The 22112-nt window shown below is 42.1% G+C and overlaps 1 protein-coding gene across 4 annotated transcripts in view; it reads right to left on the minus strand.

The window, feature by feature from the left end:
* Nucleotides 1–21892, minus strand: part of KCNQ1 (potassium voltage-gated channel subfamily Q member 1) — a 337169-nt gene extending 315277 nt beyond the window's left edge. For all 4 annotated transcript variants that reach the window (XM_042038606.1, XM_042038608.1, XM_042038607.1 and 1 more), the window contains exon 1: nucleotides 21427–21892. In XM_042038606.1, the coding sequence (XP_041894540.1) occupies nucleotides 21427–21824 (398 nt within the window). In that variant the 5' untranslated portion in view covers nucleotides 21825–21892. The remainder of the gene's footprint in view (nucleotides 1–21426) is intronic.
* Between the last annotated feature and the right edge of the window lie 220 nt (nucleotides 21893–22112).

Raw genomic sequence — 22112 nt, forward strand, 5'->3', positions numbered from 1 at the left:
ACTTACAGCTTTTCCCAAAAAGCTGTGGAATTTAAATTCTGTCTGTGCCATAACTTTAGGGGGAAAAGGTTGGTGATAATGTTCTTTTCTCCCTCACTCATTTTCTAGTCTTCTAAACTCACTTTTTTCCTTTTTTTTCTCCTGATCTGTTACTGCTGCAAAAGGAACAACATGGAAAAAGGCAAGCATGGAAGAATGTCCAATTCAAAATATTTTTCATGCCCCATGAAAATACAAAAAAAAAAAAAAAAGAGAAACAGAATTTTTCAAGAAGAGAATACTCAACAGGGGGATATTTTGAGGTTTTCGGTGTGTCTTGAATTTTAATGAGCTCTCTAACAGCATATTTTAGAGTTGGGTAGTCTTCAAGAAGGGTTAAATAAATGCCGACAAAGTCCAAGGGGGTACCCACAAATGATCATTGTTTGGTATCTCTGGAAAAAATACCCAGTATACCTGGGGAATTAATGCAACTTTTGGGCAATCAAAAAAAAATTCATCTAGCTTTGTCTTTTTGATATGCTGTTGGTTATTCAGTCTCTCAAGCTGTCTTCATTGCAGTTTTGATTCTAGGTCGAAAAACTCATGGGCTTAAAGCGAGTTCCTCTTTTACACAATTGATCAGCTGCAAAGACACTGTGTACACAGTGGCTGGGAGAAGAATGGGCTCAGGTACACACCGATCCACCGTAGTCACAAACTGGCAAAGACAGCAACCATGGATCACTCCACAGCACACTGGCAGCTGTAGTCGGCTCTGAGGTCTTCAGATGCAAATGGCAGAGAGCTCACCATACTTACAAGGGGCAAAGGATATCAAAAAAACCCTCCAAGCTCACAGAGTAACACAAGAGCACATCCATTTGCAGAATGCCACACATCTTCTCCTCCCAGGTGTGTTGACAGCACTCCACAACAATCCAGGCTGATGAGCACACACCAGGTGAACAGCCCGTCCGATCCCCACATGCTATTGTTCACGCACAGGACCTCGTCCTCGCTCGGTTTAAAAACACAGCATGGGAACTCTGGACGCAAACAGCCTTTGTTCCTTCGTCATGACATTTGCAACGTTAAGTCATTAACAGTAAATACGTGAAGTGCAGCAGGTAACATTGTTTCCCCTAGATGCCTACAGCACTTTCTAACTTGTGTTTTATCTGAATGGCTTTTTACCAGCGGCTCCCAAATTAAGCAAGGAAGCAAGTCCAACACATTCAAGGTCACTGTTTGCATGTCCGATTACATTGATGGTTATAACTGTTGTGGTTTTCCACCCTGAGAGGGCAGGAAACTAAAGGTCTTCTGGGTAATCAAATGCACATGTAGAAACAATAAAATACACCCATAAAATGATGAGTGCCAAGCTTATTAATGCAGCCTGCCCTGCCAGGAATGGCAGCTAGTTCTAAGTGTTCTTAGACACCTTTTGCCTCTTTTTTTATGTTTGTTTCTTTCTTTTTGGTAGTTTTCTTGGCTTCTTGGTGGGCTTTTTTAAGTGCTACAGGGGTGCAAATGATCAATGTCCCTAGATGCCACCACAGCAAAAAGGAGAAAAAAAGACATCTGAAATTATTTTCAATGTGATACTGCTATCTGTAGGCACTGCATTCTTTACTCATTCCTGGAATATTGTGTTTAACATAACGACAGATGAATAATGTCATTTCTGCCTAACACTTGTTAAACAAAAGGTGTTACCAACAGGTTATCCTGAAAAACTGGTGTGCCAAATCGAGCAGAGAAAAGCAGAGCATCTTTGAAGGACAGTTTATCCATTTGTCACATAGCTGCCTTCACAAAATACCATCTCATTGTTGCTGTCATCTGAAAAGACACTTAGAAACTACAATAAATTATTTGCAACCACAGAGAATGGCAAGAAAGCACGGGGACTCCACTGAACTAGACATACTTCAAGCACATCCAGATTAGAAAGATATGCTCTCCTTTGAGGAACTCTGAAGTCTAAGAAAAGAAACAACCACAAAAAAGAAGGAAATAGGGAATTGCAAAGCAACACCATGCTATTTGCTAGGGATTGGTGGGATTTCTGTGCCATCAGGTCCTCTTCTAGGCATCACAGAACAAAATACATAACAAGGGACTTGGACACTAAGGTAGGCTTGGGAAGAAAACATTTAACATCCCACTTGCGTCAAGAAAAATTGACTATCTGTGACCACCCCTCAAAAAAGTTCCAAATATATTAAAAAAAAAAAAACAAAAAAAACCCCACACCAGAAAAAGTCTTTCTGTAGATTTTCGTCTTTTTGAGGATTGGGTTTTGTTGGTTAATTTATTTTGATCATTATCTGAAAGATACTAGAATTGAACTTGAACGCATACCCAAATGTCTTCAAAGAGATGAGCACAAGTATGTACAACTTACCTAAGGATGATTTTCAATTGTTGAACCATTTTCCTTTGGCTTTTCAACCATTAGCATGCATTTATTTTGTGTTGCACATTTCATTAATAGAGAGAAAATTTCACAATTGCTTAAACTGAGCAGATTGTTCTAGAAGGTCTCATCACAAGACAAAAGCTGCTAGAAAGAAAAATGGATGCCAAAAATAGAAAACAAAAGGTAAGCAAAACTTGATTTAGCTTCTCTGGCTCTGGTTTTATGTTATTCTAGAAAAATAATTTTTAAAAACTCTAACATTTTGAGTCAGCAAAACTGTCTTTACAGGAGCCTCAATAGAGTGTTCTGGTTCTAAACACCTGAAGAATACCAAACCATAGCCATTCAGCCTAGATTATTTTAATACAAGTTTTTCTTCGTCCCTCCAATTTTCTCACCTTAGCTACTGTACTACTTTAAACTAGATTTAAGCACAAATGTTTCCCACTGTCTCAAACAAATGCGAAAAATAAATTATAGCTGAAGATTACATGATGACAGGTAACCTTGAAGGTTTCAACTGTCAAGATTTAAGTCAACAATGTCCATGATTTCATTCTCAGTGCAGCTTGGCAAGAAAAATCACTGTGTGGCAAAATCAGAACCCTCTAGATACTTAGTATATGCACTAGAGAAGCCATTAATAACTAAAACATTTAGTTACTTTCCTGTATTAGCTGTAATGCTGAGCAGTGAATACAAAGGCAAGGACTTTAGGCATTTGGCTTGTTTTAAGCTTCATTTTTTTTCCTCTTTAGTATTTTAGCTTTGTTGGGTTTTTTTACGTTATTCAGGATGGCTTTTTCTCCCAAACTCCTAAGTGCACAGGTATCTTTAACTGCCAGCAAAACTGTGTTGTCTAAGCAGCAATGAAAATGTCACCCACAGCTTATAAAAATCAATTAGAAAATCTGTCCAGTATGCACAACATATTATTTATACTCTAGATACAAAAGTACAACTACTACTTTAAGTTCATTTGTTACCACCACCTGAAGCCTTGCTGACCCAAAAGCACACCAAAAACCAAACCCCTGGCCATTCTTTGCATTAGGCACCACAAAGGATCTGATCTTTGCCTCAGCTGACACATTCTCAAGCAAAAAATTTGGAAAATATTCCTGATTTAATAGTATTTCATATTCATGTTGAGTTCCAAACCCATTTTTAGTTTGACCCAAAAGGAAACACATTGCTTTCCTCCGTTTCTGGGCACTTTCTTTCAAACAAAGCAAAGAACAGGTTCACAACAGGGACTCAAACACTGTTTACAGACAGGAGGAGCTAAGGTGTAGTGATGCAGACAGCAAATTTAAGCTTAGGAAGCTTTGTGTAATGCGAGAGAAGGGGAGGCAATGATCAACCTAGTTAAGAGTTCCACTGCAATTGCATGCATATGCAAATCTATCTGCCAGAAACTTACAGCACCGAATTCAAGCTGAGTCAAGAAAACCCTCTGCCAGCCAGCAAAAAGTTAGCCATGTGCCATTCTGAGCACACAGAACACACACAATGCCCAGTCACCAGCAAATAAATGAACAGTCACTGTACTATAGGGGCACAGATGTTTTAAAGGGATGTGAGAGAATGTACAGGCAAAAATTAATGATGGGTTCTGGGCTTCTTTAAGGTCAACCTTGGCAGAATATTTTTCTTGGAGGAGGAATTAGATTTTTGGGGCCTCTTAATTACTGAAACTTTAGACTTGCCAGAGAGATGGCTCCTGCCAGCTGCCTGAAAACTGCATAGTAATAGATTCATAAAAGCCTTCTTCACACACCTGAAATCACAGCTTTTAAATGGCTCAGGAGCTAGAGGATTATAGAAGAATGCAGACAGCAGTCTTTAGGTGTGGTAGCTCCATTCAGCAAACACCAAGGAGGCTTTCCAAGCTTTTACACCCCTGCCTCAGCCTCTAATCACACACTAGAGACTTTCTATGCTGTGGAAACACATAAGGGGATGGTAAAGGAAGAACGATAAGTGCTTCCCAGTGTGTTACTGCAGTTATCTGGCCAACAGTGCTTTGAGAGCTTGGAGTGCTCTTCATTAATAACCTACCTGTTGGGTTAATTTCATCACCACACTGATAACTTATCTGTTTAACTTCACTGCTTTAGCTGGTACTACACAAACCTCTGCTCCTTCTTCACTCTGTATTTCTCCTCCTGTTTTTCCTAACAATCAGAGAAAATGTGCACTTGGGAGGCCCTTGACTCACAGGTCAAGATGATGAAAAACAAGTGAGAGTGCATCTCACCAGAGAATAAAGTATGCTTAAGTACTCTCTGAATGAACACTTATACAGCAATTTTTTTATTACTTTTTTTAAGTACTTGGCATTTCAAATATTATATTACACTGAAATCAGCAAGACTTCCACCTACAGAGAAGAATTAAAACTGAAATACAAGTTAAAACAGAAAGAAAAAAAAAATCTCTAGAAGCAAAACAGATTGTCCTTCATAACTCCCTGGAAGAGCTCAGAAGCAGAGTTTCTCAGAAGCCCCATCCTGGTGGCTGGGCTATTGGGCTGCAGGGCTACACATTGCCCAGGACTGGGGCTTCAACTCCCTGGGCTGAGTTGAACCAAACAAGGCTCCTTTCATAACCACCCACCACTAATATCTTTTAGTTGCTTATGATACCTTCCATTCCATGCACTGCACTGTTTTGAAAGGATGCATCCCAGCCTTAAAGACAGTTCTGCTTGAGGCCAGCAAAAGAAGAGCAATTACTGTGGAGGCTGTCTCATGTTACACTGCATCAGAAGACTCCAGCAGGATCCCTATTATTTATTGTTTGCATTGCCCGAGTACCTAGCAGCCTCCACCATGCAGCAGTGTGGTTTTTTGCTAAGCACTGCACACACACACACAAAAAAGCAACCTGACAGTACAATTGTTTAAAAGATAGCTGTGCTCAAAGCAGATTACAGAATATCTAATATCATTGCAGGCCTGAAAGACTGGGTGCCTTTCAGTAGGTGCCAACATTCACCCAAGTATTCAAAATAGGTATTCATAGCTATGTGCACCATACCTTCTGCAGAGCTCATATTCCTTGAATTCCCAACAAGTCTCCTGGCTAACAAGGCTGGGTGTGTAGATGCATTTGTATTACACACTGAGTTTAAGGAGAGTTTTTCCAATCCAGAAGAGGGGATGCATTACGTATTAAAGTTTGCTCTTCAGAATTTATTTCCACACCAGAGCTTACAAGCAATTCAAAAAGCATTTGGTTGTCAAGCTGCTCACAGTACAGAATTAGTGCACTGGTTATTTTATGGTAATTGCACAGCAGAGATCTGGCAACTTTATTAAAAAGCCACTTCCGTATCATGAGTAACAGGAACTCCTTGCTGTAGACAAAACTGCAAATCCATTCCCTGGCTGGAATTGTGAATGCTTAGAAAGATTTTTTTTCTTGAAAGGTAAACATTTCTTATTTCATGAGAAAAAGAAAAGCTAACAAATATGAGGAAACAGTAAAGAAAAATCAAGGCAAGAAGTGAAAAACTCCACACCTTCCATCCATCTAAGCAAAGGCAGCAGCATAGTAACACCACCAGGATACTCTGAATTAAAAGACTTGAACTGGTGACCACTTGAAAATCGACTGATTCCAGCTCCTGCTTCTGTTTAATCACACACAAGTAGCCAGCCAGCAGTAGCTTGGCTATGCATTATTCCAGCAGGAGTGTTCCTCTCAATAAGCTAACTATAGACACAGATAGCTCAGCATTTCATAAGCCAAGGCAGTTTCAACTATGAAATTCCTCATGCAGGAGGAAAAAGAAAAAAAAAAAAAGAAAAAGACAAAACCAACACAAATCCTGGCAACTGGCAACAAGGAAAAGCAATTTCCTTCCACTTCAAGTGTGGACAGACTAACACAGAAAGTAAACAACTGCTCTAGCTTCTCATTGCTGCCTTTCCTAATCTAATACACAACTGCTCTCCCAAGAGTCTAAAGAAGTTCAGACACACACACAAAATAGAGAAACAAAAATGCTGAAGAAAAAAGAATTTCAAATGAAGACAGATACACATACAACAATAACAAAAATAGAAAAATTGTCCTTTCTTTGCTACTTCACCTACCAGAAGTGTAGGAGTTTCTAGGAGAGGCAATGGTATCTATTCTCTACATTTACATGGGGGCCACCAAAATGAGGATGCCCTTTCATCAGTTCTTGTAAGCGCCACCAGGACTGTTCTACATATTATTTTTGTTCCCCTTCCCCAATTTCTTTGGCAGTAAGACAGTTGCGAACAAAATACCCATCAAAACAAGGGGCTTCCTTGACCATCTTAACAAAAGGATGAAAAATTAAATGCAAACAGCCACAGTCACACTCCTAGAATCAGTTATTTCTGGTCAAGTCTCATTTCAAGACTTTCAAGCTGCTACAGAAAGCAAGTTAATTCAGGCCTCATTCCAAGTCAGCTAGGGACATTCCAACGTACCTTCTGTAGCCATGTGTGAAAACCACAGCAGAGACAGACGGGATACACCTGCTACTTAAGGAGTAGACCTGAGATCAGAGAAGTAGTTCCCATTGCAGCTACTCCTGATTAACTAAGTGCTGTCAATCTGCTCCGTGGCAGCTGCCATAAAATACACTTTTTTAAATATCAGCTTCTTATTTTAAAGTTGCAGTTCCAGAGTAATTTGCAAGCTAAAATCCAAGGAATTTTCTTACTACTGTTTTTTTTTAAAGTAGCTCAGATGCACTTTTAATTGCATTTGAAATGATTTCTTCACATCTCAAAAACCTGCATGTCTACCAGTTTGTACTGATACTGTTGTAGACCACCATGGAACCTAATGCCTGCTCAAATCCAGCAGGCTGACTTCAAAAACAAAATCTCACAGCCAAAGCCATCTACAAATGTTGATGCAACTGTTCGAAGTGATTTTATCTCTGGCCCAGTTCCCTAAAGGTGGCATGAATTTTAGCTAAGAGTGTGTGCCACGAATACAGGACCATTCACTGAATACTAACTCTCAAGTTTTTCTATTTTTAGTATAAATGCATAAGCACTACTGCAACGTTTAAAAATGCAATCTAACAGGATTAGGTAACACAGAACCTAGTTTCAAAAGCAATGAACTACTGTTGAAAAACAATATAGCAGCATCTATACTACTAAACCCCGACTTTCTAAAATTCAACATCTTCACATTGTCCTATGCACCTCCAGTCCATCTGTTCTTAACACTCCATTTTGCATTTCTTTACCTGTTGGATTCAATTGTCCTGACTGAATTCTTCCTGAAAACAAAGGATTTCTGCTGAATTTAATTTTGCATTCAGCAGAATGTTGCTCACCAGAAACATCTCTGCAACACTGTCAGAGTTGCTAACACAAGATGACGTTAAACAAACGGCAGCCCTCCACTGCACAGCAATTAAAATTGATAAGCAGCCTGTGTTCTTCAGGACTTCTTTTCAAGTCAAACAGAAAGCTCTGGAATTGCCAGCCACTGGAGATTTTTATGGCTTTGCTTTTTATGAATGCACAGCCTAGCAGGCGATAAGTGCTTTTGTGCGCTTGGCTGGTGTTTGCCCATGATCACGACTGTTGATGGGGGTTTATTGGTGTGAAAGATGCCAACGCCACCCCAAGGACAGACTGGGACATTCCAGCACTTGTCAGAGAGGTGCCAATTTGCCCCTAAATCAAACATGCCACAGCAGTGCTGATAACAGCTTTAGACGTGGGTGCCAGAGGAGAGAGCACTCAGATTGTGTTATTTACCACATCTAGAACAAACAGCCTCCAACTTCCATTGAACTTGTGACTCAGGGGGTAAGAAGGCTAAAAACCTTATTTATGATAGAGTTGTCAGCCAGTCCCTGATGCCACTGCATTCACACTTATCCAAGGGTGCTGAAAGCAAAGCGCTCCAAGGTACCAGAGCAGTACTGGGGGTAAACTCAGAAGCACAGACTGGCTACCTATGTGTACTGTCACTTCATCCTAGAGGCCATCAATATTCCCACAGCACTAGATGATGTAAGGACGCACAAGGCATGAACATCCCTGCTCTAGAAGGTCATGCACAGCACATCACAGCGTATCTACCCAATTAGGTGCAGTCACAACCTCTGTCAGGCTTTGGTCCCAGCGCCAGCTAGGATTGTTGGTGCCTACCTATGCTAATAAGCCCTTTGCCAGCACAGGCACAACCCTGCACTGCTGCAGCTATCGAGCTTTTGGGCCAAAAGCAGCTCACACCCCATCAGCTGGGACAAGTGCAGGGCTTGCACATGCATTCCCTCTGCCTCCATGCTTAACACAGCTTTATCCAGGCTGATCTAGCAGGCACAGCACAGTCATAATCCACATCTAGGTCTAGGAGTGCAGTGGAGACACATCCTTAAAAACTATCTGGATTAGTATAAAATATGGTAGAGATATGAAGTGGAGAGGTTACAGCCAGTAAATCTCACTGTTTCATTCAGGCCCATGGGATGTTGATGCAGCTTGTCTTGTCCACTCCTCTTCTATAAAGTGAGACAAGGCAGCCAGTAACACTCATTTGGAGGGGTTGTGAGGAAGAAGTGAATTTACAGGTGGGCATTCTTCCTTACTGTCTAGGCTATTTTCCTCCGTTTCATTCCATGAGTTCAAACTTATTTCAGCTCATTACTAGAAAGCAGTCATTTTACACTTCAGGAAAGAAAGCGCACATTGCCTGGCTTTGCCATGACTATTTATCTTCCCTGCATTGCAATAGCAGTGCTGTTCCTACAACTATCCTGTAAAAAACATTTCCTTCTTCCCTAAATTTATCACAAGATAAGGAAAAGTGAAGGAACTACTTCCATTACCATGCCATATTCTAACCATATTAGGAAAACCACTTATTCAAAGCAGTGTTCAATTACTAAATACCTTTTAAAAGACATGCCCTATAATACCAGTTTTATTTTACAAGGTATTGAATCAGGGGGATGGGGAAGCAGAGATTAAATGATTTACTAAGAATTGCTTTGTTAGAAGCAATGCATACTGCTTGCCCAACACTTATTGTGCCTACCAAAGCAGGATGAGAAGATATGAGACTATTGATAAGGCGAAGGAATCTTGACCAAAGATCCTGGTTTTAACTTAAAGCTAACTCAAACCAGTCTTGAAGTTTGGACTTAGCCCAGGGGTATAAAGAGCATGCGCAGGGAAGAAAGGTGAAAAGTTCAGGATGAGGAAGACCCTTTACTTCATCTGAGGAAGACTCTTATTTCATCCTGGAGACCCCTGCCCACGACCACCAGACAACACTGCGCAAGCACAACGCAGATATAAGTGACTTTTGGGCTCATTGTAATACGAGGCGAGGCTGGGCGGGGCTAGGCAATGAATATGTATAGGTGTATTGGGAAACTTAATGAATATTGAACTTGTAACCCGATAAATACCAAGCTGAATGCAGCTGTGGGCACGCATGGCTTTGGAGGAATTACCCCCTTGGCGTCCCAGCGCTGGAATAAACATACCTACTTTACTACTTATTCTGGTAGTGGAGTCTTTCCCGCTCATCAGTATGTGCTAATCTCAGCGGTGAAGACAAATTTTATTCTGGTTAATCATTTGCTGGCTATGGGATGCTTACTTCAACTGAGTTAATTTCTCCCTTCAGTTTCTGTCCTAAACTGGCACAGATTTCCCACGGCTTTGGTATTTGACAGGCACTGGTGACTCAAATCCAACAGAACACAAAGTCTCTTCTACACACCAAAATGCCTGAGACACAGGGAGGGTTGGGAGCGGGCAAAAGAGGCACCATATGAAAAGAACAGTGACAATGAAGTCTGCTTCAAACTAACAGATGTGTTTGAGGGGGATGGAGAGAGACCGCAATTCCAAGGAACACACAGCACTTCACTTTAGCAATCAGACAGAAGCATCATCAGATTGCATTTGTTACAGGGAAGTGGAGGAAGCTAAAGATACACATGGCTGCGGGTTTTGAACAGCTTACATTGACTGCTAGCACACATTACATAAACAGACTGATTTCCTCCAAGTTCTTAAAAACAGTTTGGTTACTTACCAAGTCATTTCCAGCAGAATTCCTCAAGAAAAGAATCCCATAGTATTTTGCATATATTGTTTCAATAACAACACAGATCATATACAGGTTTCCTGAAACAAGTGATGTTTCTTTCAAGAGAAATAAAGATCTGATATAAAAATTTCCTCAGAAAAAGCAGACAGCCTCAGCAGAAGCTAACAGCTAGCACCAAAATCTGCTTGAATGTTATCTCCACCCTTTCATGTAAGAAGTATAAGCAGATGTCCCTTTACTCCTACAGATACAATCCACTGAAAATTTCTAGAGATTATGCTCTCTCATAGTACATCACATTTCTGCAGTCAGTTCAATTTCTCTGTTTCACTTTACAGTGAAACTTGATGGATGAATGTTTTCTATTAAAGCCACACAACAAAAGACTACCACAGAAGTCATGAAGAGATAACCTCTGTTTGAAAACCAGAGTGCAATAAGCAATTCACACTCCCAAGAAGGGTCACCATCATCAAAGTACACCTACAGCCTTGCATGTACTGCAAAACCTGCAGGATGTCAAAGCCCTGCTTCTCCCTCATTCTTGAAGCATTTTTCTCATTTCTATGGTTCGAATATGTAGCAGCCCAAATAAGACCATGTCAGAAAATTAAATAAAATCTACAAAGAACTGTGCTGAATGAACAGAACGATGAAGGCACACAATTGACATGACTGTGCAACACTCAGATATCTGTGCCTGGCATACTTTACACGCTGGTGAAACAGGATGCTCAGACAGCTTAGTGCTCGGGTGCTGGATGACCTGTTGACATAGAAAACATCAAGTGAGCAGGTTTATTTTGCATGACGTGCTGAGATAACCAATTATCAATACTTTCCAGGTCGCAGCTAAGACAACAGCATACAATCACATGAAGTTTACTCACACTACAATAAAGCAATACATGTTTAGTTCTTTACTCATTGTCAGGTTTGACCACATTTTAGTGTCTTCTAAGACAGGGGTGAAAAACACATAGCCTCAACTAGATTTATATTAGGGAAAAAAAAATAGGACCTTATTTACTGAAGTTTGTAAAGACCAGATAAAGCCATTGTACAGAATACAAAGACCACTGCTTCTTAACAGGATCAGCGCAGGACATTCTCTACTTCTTGAAGCCACAGGATGGAAGATCTTTGCTCTTGTCTCTTCCCCTATCTCCACTGCCCTGCACAAATAATTGGGCACAGGCATTTGAAGGGTGTAAGAATGAGATTAGCAGCAGCAACCATTTCCTGCATTCATTCTCCTTTGCTCTACTTGTCAACATCCGCACAAGAGATGAGGGACCTTTACTTCAGCTCTGGTGCCCTCCAGCTTATCGTGGAAAAGAAGGCTCTAGTCAATTCCAGCTCATTTTTAGATGACGTGGGGAAGGTGATAGCTGCTGCAGGAACAAACATTCTCTGGAGGCAATTCCTTACTCTGCAGAAATAAAATATATTCCCAAGGACCTCAGCCTTTGTTGTACAAGGGATGAGCAAGAGCTCTGTAATCCTTGCCTCTGCTATTAAACCTGGTGTCTTTGGAGAGAATCCAAGGAAGTTACCTGGTGGGTGATTTACATTCTGTCCTCAAACTGTGACCCAATTTTCTGTACTATCCAACCCACATTAAAAATATGCAATATTAGCACTGCAATGAAAAAATATTGTAAAAAACTGAAATAATTTAGAAGTATCCCTGAGATTTCAGGAATTCATTGTAGGGTTGCAGAGGAAACCAACAACTTCTGAGCACTGGATTTCTACACATCTAAGCTTGCCCAGTCTCCTTGTGTCAGCTCCAGCTGTCTGACAGTGAGCAGCTTATTGCAAGGGTGACCACACTCTGGTCTAAACAAAGGGGACACGCCTGTGTTCTTGCCCAGCCTAAAACACATGCACATAGGGAGCAACAAAGGGAAGACCACTAGTTTTTAGAAATCTACAACAAAACCTCTGGCGAGATGGTAAAAAACCTGCATGCAAATGTTATGTGATTTAACATATTTACTACAGACAAGAGACAACAGTCACCTAGACAAAGTAAAAGTTCATATAGAATTAGCACTGTAAGGTGCTTAGTGTTTCAGGAAAAAAAAAATAGCCTTATTATAAATAAAATAATTTTAAATTATTTCTACACATCCTGTGCACAATGCCTGGCAAGCAGTTTTAATTGCCCTAATTTCAGAGATGAGTATATGCAAGTTTTTCTCTTTACTAGTTGGTCCTTACCTTTTGTCTTTACTAATTGCTCCCACTAGAAAGCAAATAGCTGTTCACACAGCTAAGTTAAACACATGATGATAAATTCTTAAGAATCAAACCAAATATTACTCCAACAAATGTATTGTATTTCCTATTATTGCAAAAGAAAATGCCTGCTCTATTTTGGGGGGATGTGTTAAGAGTAAAATTAATAGATTATGATCAAGAGCACAACTTGTTAGGATAAACAAAGTTATTTTTCTACTATTCCAAGATCTTAGTTCACTAAGAACAGTATATTTCTCATTTGAAGTAAATACTAGTGTAGTTATACAACAAAGCATTTACTTTTTAAATAACCTCAGCAGAATGCAAACAGGGATTTTACAGTTAAGAGTGAAAAATCCAGTTTTCTATTAAAAATGTGACAAAATTGTGTTGTCAAATGAGGTCTCATAGGTCCACTGGCATTAGAAAAACACATGTAAGATGTATGTTCCTACTGAGAGCTTTAATACAAAATTCAAAGATCCACAGCAATATTTGTAGAAGCAGAAGAAACTTAAAAGGATCCAGAAGCCCTGTCCTAGGCTTATTTTGACTTTGGTTAACATTTTTCATAAAATATTAAATCATCACATTAATTGTGAAGAACACATGAGAGAAAACAAAAATACGTATTCTGGGCACCTTGCTAAGAGTATCTAAAGGCCACCTAAGAACCTGCAGTATAATTTCCTATTTCTGGCAGTTTATCACTTTCAAAATGATAAAATTCCAAGGCTGCAGACTTGGTGCTTGATTTATTCCTTACAAAAAGTACCAGACTTTTTTTTTCTTAACCTCAAAAGAGATTCAGCCAGTTTTGAGCAAATGTGTGTTCGTTATCTCACTCAACTGGCAGTTCTGACACTAAAGCAGTTCAGAGAAAAAAAAAACCTGGCTTTTGTCATAGTGGTTGTACTAAGCTTTAGTAAATCACTGGCTTCCCCTGTGCCTATGTTTTATTGTAATGTTTCCAGGTTGCACGTTTTCTGTTGTAACGTGTGGTTATTAAGGAGGGAAACTACCATTTAGGAAATGTGGGACAGTATTTCAGGGGTTTGTGGTGTTTTGTTGTTGTTTTGGGGGTTTTGATTGCCTTGTGGTGTTGGAGGTTTTTTTTTTATTTTAAACTACTCACACTACACTTACACACTTACTCAGGCCCTGCTTTGCACTGTGTGCAATTTCCTTCAGCTCCTTGAACATAGAAAATAGCTGTTATTTTACTATTCTATACCATGAAGTAGGGAAAAGACAAAGAAAGTCCATATATCCTCAAAAACTGGTCATGCCAGGCAAAGGAAAAGCTCACACCAAGCACCTCTCTGGTCCTCCAGGTATGTAGAGTTTGGAAGCCAGAGAAAACTCTTGATTTAGAGCAGCTTTAGAATCTTCTGTACCAAAAAAAAAAAGAAAAACTGTCTAAAAACACACAGTAAAATTAATATTAAATTTGATTACTAAAGCATTGAATACTCCCAGTGTTACTACAGACAGAGAGATAAATATACTCTCACATATATATCTTCCTGGTAGGGGGTAAAAATACATCAGCTACTCCTGTAGCAGAGCCTTGCAAATGCCTGTGCTCTCCCATTACCATGACTGGTATTATAATGGTTCTCACAGACCATTATGCCAGATGAAGCATGACTGCATGAGAAGGGTTAGTACCTCACCTAAAAACTTGCCAGTCTCTGCATTCTGCTGTAACTCAGCCTCCCCAGCAGGTTTATTTGCATCTGGCAACTCTCCAAGACATTTGAAACACGTTGGACCTCTTGTTGGCAGGCAGAAAACACCTTGCCCCCAACAAGACACTATTTTCCATCTGGAACTGAATGAGCAAGTGTTCACAGCTTTTGTGTTCAGCCACTAATGCACATCAAACAATCTATTAACACACCAAATTAGTGAGGTACTGCCAAGTTTAAAGTCAGCTAAGCACTGTGCCTGTGCACAGCTCCCTACAGCATATGTTGGCACCGTTGTTTGTAACACATCCAGCGCTCAGGCATTTGGAGCTCAGCCTAATTAGTTCCCTGCAATTGAATCTCAACTCTAGCCTTGATTCAGCTGCAATGAAAGTTTTGAAAGAGGCCTATCTACACAGCCTTGCACGTTTTTTCCCTGGCACTTGAGGAGCCAGGGCAAGGAAGTGTGCCAGAATTGCCCAATCAACCATTTGACAGAGACACAGAAATGTGAAAACTGCACTTACTGGTTTTCTTAAGATCATTAATCTGCAACTTTTAAAGGTAGGATAATTCTTTTCCTTGGAGGAAAGCAAACATGAGAGAAGGACTAGAAATACCATACTGGAAGACTGATAGGAAAAGAGAGAAGGCCTATCCCAGGAAAGCCTGCCCAAATTGAAAAAAATGCATAATGTATGCATTTCACACATTTCACAGCTCTTTATTTCTCCACTGCACACAACCTGTCTTCACTGAGCATTAGTGTTTGCCACTTTACAGCCTCCTGCTTCCATTGGCTATTAGAAAACCTAAACATCAGTACAATTACAAAGTCTTTTTCCTCCCCACAGAACTACCTTGATTCCATGAATTTTTTTTCAAGTAGCCAACCATATCCAACTACGCATTTCAGAAGAGAAATTGGATTTTCCCAATTATTGCTAGAGGCACCTTCAAAAGGGTTTTTAGTTAGAAGATACCTAGCTTTTCACCTACCTTCCCATTCATCAATCAAAATACATTTCCACAATAATTTTCATACAGCAATCACTGAATGTGACAAATAATGCAAAGATGGTGGTTTAATTTTGATTAAACCAGGCATTATCTACTAGTGTTGGCATTGAGAGGATCTGGTTTCTCATGCTGCTTTTCTTTCTGATGACAGTCAATTACTAAGGAAACTTGGATAATTTTTAAATTATTATTCTTAGCCAATTACACAGCTATGTGTATCCGCATTTTTTAACCTAAGAACTTCTACTGTCCCACTGGGACAAAGAAATGGGGACCCCTTCTGATCTCTAACTACACTGCCACTCAAGGTCTTCATGGCACAAACTTGGACTGGTCTCAGTCACAAGACAGCCAGACAGCACACAGCAAAAATGGAACTTCTGACAAGTTACAGACTGGGAAACAGGGCAAGAGTGGGAAGCTCTGTTCTGGCCAACCCAAAAACTACTATTTCAATCACACAGGTCACAAAGAAGCACCTGCTCACAATACTGTAGCTAAGGGGCTGCACTGCAGCATGCAGAGAATAAGGAGGGAACAACAAAACCCTTATGTCACTTCTCAGTCTTACCTGCAACCAAAAACCTGCCAAGAGCCCAAGCTTCAGTACCTGGCTGATCAGCTAACAGGGCTGCTCCTGCAGCAGCAACTCCTAAACGTGAGCACACTGTCTTAAATGCACAACCAGCTATGGCAATGGGCAGGCAAATGATCTTCCCTCCTTTCTGGGAAAACTTAAAGTCGGCTTTCCAAGCCCTTTTCCTCTCAGATAAAACTGTTACCAAGTCCATTGACAGACACACAGTGTTAGGTTGCAATGATGCTCCCTCTGCTGCAAATTGGCCTCAACTAAACTACCTCAGTCTTAATGAGACACAAAAAGCTAAACCTGGGTATTCCTGCTATTGACAGCAGCAAAAAGAATATGACCATGATGAAATCGTATTTCTTTCTTTCCACTTAGAAAAGCCATGCTTACTTTGGAGGATTTATGTCTCCATTTTTAAAAACAGAAGTAATAATCTGGAAATGTGATTTCAAGCCACAAAAATCTCTAAACATACAAATGTTCGTGTCAAAAACACAGCACTTTGGTTTGCAACTCTTTTCAGTCTCAAAGAATAGTGTGTGCTTACACATGACTTATTATTTTATGGATCTTTTTTCCTCAACAGTTTACACAACAAGTATGAACCAGTAGGTTTGCAAGTATGTTTGCAGAACATCTGGAAATATGGCAAAACCAGGATTTTAAGTTATGCTTTTTTCTCACAATGTAATGTATGTAAAGAGCCCTGTGTAAACACTGCATCGCCTTTAATAATTGATTACTGTGAGTCCTGATTCAGGCAGCTGGAATATTCTATCTACCCTCATTTCCTATCTTTTGTGCACACACATGCAGCCATGCTTCTGAGAGTTCGCCTGCTTCCAGAGACGAGTTTTCCAAATCCCAACCACTGGCCAGTGCAAGCTTATGTAAACAAGTCGGGATTCGAACAAACTCAATGACAATCATTGCTGATTAAACCAAACTTATACAAAGGCAAAGTAAATTGAACCAGGTACAGGCATGCAAAGATAAGATAGAAGCTGATTATCTTACATGGCAACAAAGGAAAGCTGCGACAATAGAACAAACCAATGGTCCATCAGTTTCCAAACTGTTCCCTCTGCTTACAGCCAACACTTCAAAGAACGCAGGGAGTCAACACTGCCAGAAGTCATTATTTGCCATACCAAGAACAAGAGAAATCAGTTCATAACTTCAGTTTCTTTAGGCACATTTTAAGACGCTTATTTTACAATTAAGAGGGTGAGAAAAAGCTCTTCCCTTGAGCACTTAAACCTAAAATAATTATTTTTAACATCTGCCAACTTCACTTATTCTTTACAGTCATTTCCAACACTGGGACAATACCCAAAGATTTCAGTAGGACACTATGAGGGCAGAATTTAAGTTTCTTTTTCCACCTGTCCTCACAGAGGCTGAAAACCTGATTTGTTAAGGCTGCAGAACATTTCACCTCTCAAAGCCACTCTCTCAAGGTGCACTGCTATGGTAAGTGTGATAAGATGCCCTAGCCTGGAAGGTCACAGAGAACAGTGGCGCTCAGTCATTCCCTCACTCTGACAGCCAAGGCGGATTTGGTGGCTCTGGCAGGACATTGCCATCCATACAGCCGTGCCACAGGGTGAGCTCTTGCCTGCAAAGTCCGAGTCTCCAAGCAACTACCAACTGTGTTTGCAGAAGCCATACATGTAAATCCTCAGCCATCGAGCACAATTTACTTGCCCTGGTAAAATTATGTGTATGTATACTGCATGCTTCATCTATTTAAATGACATTTATTACAAAATCAAACCAAGTCAAGTAGCTGAACTAAGAGGTTCTATCACCTCTGCTAGTACTTCTAGGCAGGTTTTTTTGAGTCATAAATTAACAGCTGATTAGCTGTTCCTTCTCCCCACAGAGGCTATTTCCCCAGGCTTCAAAAATCTAGTATAAATGACGCACAGCAATTCATTTCCTGTTCTGCTCACTTGAGATGTTTCTCCTCTTTGGTGTGAGCAAATGAGAAAAATTCTTAGAAAAGACCTGTCTAGAATTCAATTGATTTAATCAGCGACTGGGGTGTCAAATTACTCTGGAAAACTGAAAACATCAGCAAGAGAGAGAATATACATTTTGCATAGTGGAAAACAGGTACTTCAGACACCTTTTGAAAGAAATAATTCAGAAGAAAACAGGTCATTGGCCTCATCTATGCAAGACAACCAGATTCCATCTTTTAAGTCAAGGGTACATGAGGGCTGTATTTTGCTGTCCTTTGCTGCTCACCAGAACATACAGCAACCAAAACAATATGAAACAAACATACCAACCTAGAATCTGCAGATTAAAGCTTGGTGTTCAACTTCTCTTTCCTAAATATACAATATAAAACCGAGGGAAATCAATCCTGAGTATCAGTTCTTAGCTATTAGTATTCTACATACCACTGACTAAGATTCCTGCGCAGGAAAAGGGTGTGACAGGCAATCAGTAGATGTAGCTCTTATCGCTTGATAAACAGTGTTTTAACAACCAGCCAGAGATACAGGTCCAGAGCAAGTTACACGGACTATTCCAGCAGTTGTTCCTAATTGTAATAATTCCAGCATGTAATTAACAACACAGCCACACACTCCACACCATGCAGGAAAGACAAAATTAAGCCTCCAGTGCTTGTTGCTCCCATCACTGGGCTAGATCTTGGCCAAGGCTCTCTACTCAGCTTAGGTCTTTAAGCCCCGATTTAACACCACTCCCGTTTCCTTTCCTTCCCCTCTAAACATTGAGGGCAGCGACCGAGACCTGAAAGCCCCCGGAATAAAGCAGAAGGCAGACAGCAGAGGGAGTCAAAAAGACAACAGGCAAACCAGTTCAGTTTCTTGAACTCGTTTGGGCAGGAGAGACAAACACCAGGGTCCTTGCACACCCCAAGGTAAAACGCAGCTCAGTGTTCTATGAGTGACTTGTTTGTATGCTGACAATAGAACAACCAATTGCTTCCTCCAGTGGGAAAGAAGAACATGCACACCTCTCCGTGTGTGTCCTATGACTCCAAGTCCTTCCCAACTCTGCACCTCATCTCTTGTAACCAACTGTCTGCACAAAGCAGGTCCCGTGCCTCCTCCCGAGGAGACGCTGGGACACAACAGCTTCTCTGAATCAGACAAATCTGCCTTGTCAGTTAATTTTAGCAACAAACTTCTGCTCCGGAGCAACTATTCATCTGCCAATACTCAGCACCTGGCTGGCAGGGATTGTACTCCAAACAGAGCATTCCTTGGCGCAGCAGAAAGTTGTTTTGGGAGCTCAGAAAGAGAGTAGGAGAAGTACGGGCCAAAGATCAGTAACTTAAACCATGATTTAACGGGCACAAAAGCTTATGTTCCACAAAAAGAAGGAGAAAGTGGGATGGCTGAGAACAGTAAAGCCTCAATTCCCTCTGCTGGTGGGAATTAGAGTGAGGCTGCCTAAACGGTACTTGCAGATTGCCTTGCAAGAAACACACAAGGGTGTCAGTACCCTCTTCTGTCTCTTCAGCGCCCTGAGGAATTTGAACAACGCTTAGTATGAGGCTTGAGAATATTTACTGCCACTGTCATTCGTCTTTACATCAGAAGAGTTCTGGAAAGAGGGGAAATGCTGGGGCTAACGCTTACACCATGGGTGTGTCTTGTGGGGAAGACAGGCAATAACTTACACATCACAAAATGTTAATTCTTGCACAGGTAGGATTAATCCACACTGCTAACACTCGCAAAAAAAAAAAAAAAAGTTAATACTCTGGCTTGAACCTTAGGTAGAAAAAGGAATATAACCTTGTTTTTTGTTTTTCAGAGCTTTCCTAGACTCGCTGTTAAGATTCAGAGAAGATTAGTTAAGATATTGAACACAGTTTACTGCCCCTTCTATACATAATTTGAGATACCTGAAAGGTCAGAAACCATAAGAGATGGCTGCCTAAAACTCCTTTTGAGGGGAAAAAAAAGGAGCTCCGATTCCTGAAAGTGTTTTACGTTGTTCAACCACAGCTATTAGGCACTTCATAATTACGGCCATTACTCATTTTCTCATCTGATGGCATTATAACACTAAAGAGAATGCAGCCCATAATTATCTCAGCAGTTGCACACAGTCATCCCCCAATTACATACACTCAGAGGACAGCTGTTTCCCCTCCACTAAAATAAAGTTGGTACCACTTAACCTGAGGACCTTAACACTCAGAAACTTCAAGTATGGAATAGAAGCACAAAATCCTGAAGTGACTTTAGATAGCAGCTACTTAGAAATAGAACTTAAAATCAGAATACAATAACAAAATCATAAAAACTGACTTTGGTGTCTTTTGTCTTAGGATTTTGACCACAAAATGCCTTTCCCTCTAGCTGTTGGAACAAGCATGTATATGTGTCATGGATATATGTACACATGTGTGTTTGTGCATGAATACAACAAACACACACCACATTCCTACCTGACCTTCTTACCTACATTTAACACACACCAATTGCCCAAGGGTCACACAAGCCTTCAGCAACACCTCGATGGAAAGGCAACGATTTCTCACGGAGGCGCTTGTTGGGATGCTCATGCACCACAGACCTACCACTCGCTGGCTTAGGTTTGACACTGCACTCCACAGACAGCATTATAGACAAAGCAACTTTCAACCTGCCCGCAATTAAACAACACGCTCCAAACACCATCTCCTTCCTGTCATAACGGGTAGCACACGGAGTTAGAGCCAGGGGCAATAAAAGGGGCGAGGAAAAGGAGCATCACCTGTTTCTCATCCTCCCCTGACACGGCTGCAACACTGATAATCGATAGCACCTGTTCAAGTAGAAACTGCTGCTGTGCAGTGAGCATCGGCATCACACAGATGTCACTGCATATGAAAGCAGGAGTCATGCATCAAAAATTAATAAAGAATGGATGATACTGCTGCCTACTTCATTTCCACGTTCAGTATGAACAACTTATTTCAACTCCCCAGATAGCCTTCTGAAGAAAATTGCCTGAAACCAGCTCCTGCTCTATCTGATAGCTACACCTTAGGGCTCCTGACCTGAGATACAGCATTTCTCTTAACTAAAAAGGGAAACTTTCCCCCGGAGGGTGACTTTTGTTTTACTTCACACCTGTGGGGAAAAAAAACCCGCAAACCACCCACAGCCCAAAAGAACCCTATCTGCACGATGTCCAATCCCGGAGCACCGGGCTGGTCTGGAAGGCTCCGGCCGCCGGGGCTGCCGCTGTGCCGCCTCCGGGGGGAGGACGAGCGGGGCGCGGGGAGGGGCCCGGCGGCAGCGGCTCCTCAGGCTGCGGCTGAGGGCGGCCCCGGCGCCCCCGGCACCGCTGGGGCAGCGCTCCAGCGGCGGTAACGGGAGCGCGGAGCAGGTGCCCGGCGGCAGCGGGGCGCTACTCACACGGTGAAGTGGTACACGAAGCACTTCCATCCCGTGGGCCGCTCTAAGAAGTTGTAGACCCTGCCCTGGACGCTGCTGCGGCTCAGCAGGGGCTTGCGGAGGCTGTAGATGGAGACGCGGGGGTCCAGGCTGACGGGGGGCCGCGGGCAGTCGCCGCTCACCACCACCACCTCGCTTCGCAGGCGCGGCGCCCGCTCCCGCTCCGGCGCGGGGCTGCACCCCGCGGGCGCCTGCCCGCCCTGCGCGCCCGGCAGCGGGGCGTAGTGGGCGTTCGGGGTGCTCTCGGCCAGCTCCAGCGCCGCCGCCTTCTTGCCGGGTGTCATGCTGCCTCTCCTGGGCAGCGACAGCCGGCCCAGGCTGCGGCTCTTGGGCTCGCCCGGCGGGGAGCTGGAGGACATGGCTGGGGCGGCGCGGCGATGCCCCGGGAGCTGCGGGCAGCGCCGGGCGCCCCGTCCCGCCGCCGACACCGCTGGCCCGGCCCCCGCGGGGCGGCCCCGGCCGGGAAAGGTGCGGGGAAGCGGGGGCGGGCCCGGGCACAGTCCCGGTGCGGCCCAGCGGGAGGCGCTGCCCCAGGCAGGCACCTGCGGGAGCTCCGCGTGGCGCCTGGATCCTCTCCGTGTCACGCTCAAAAGTGTCACTGTCCTCATTGCTGACCTTCGCCTGCATCACCTGTGCCCTTGTCACCG

This window comes from Corvus kubaryi, unplaced genomic scaffold (assembly GCF_017639235.1).
Source record: "Corvus kubaryi isolate FWS band 111438036 unplaced genomic scaffold, C.kubaryi_AGA036_p1.0 37392, whole genome shotgun sequence".
NCBI lineage: Eukaryota > Metazoa > Chordata > Aves > Passeriformes > Corvidae > Corvus > Corvus kubaryi.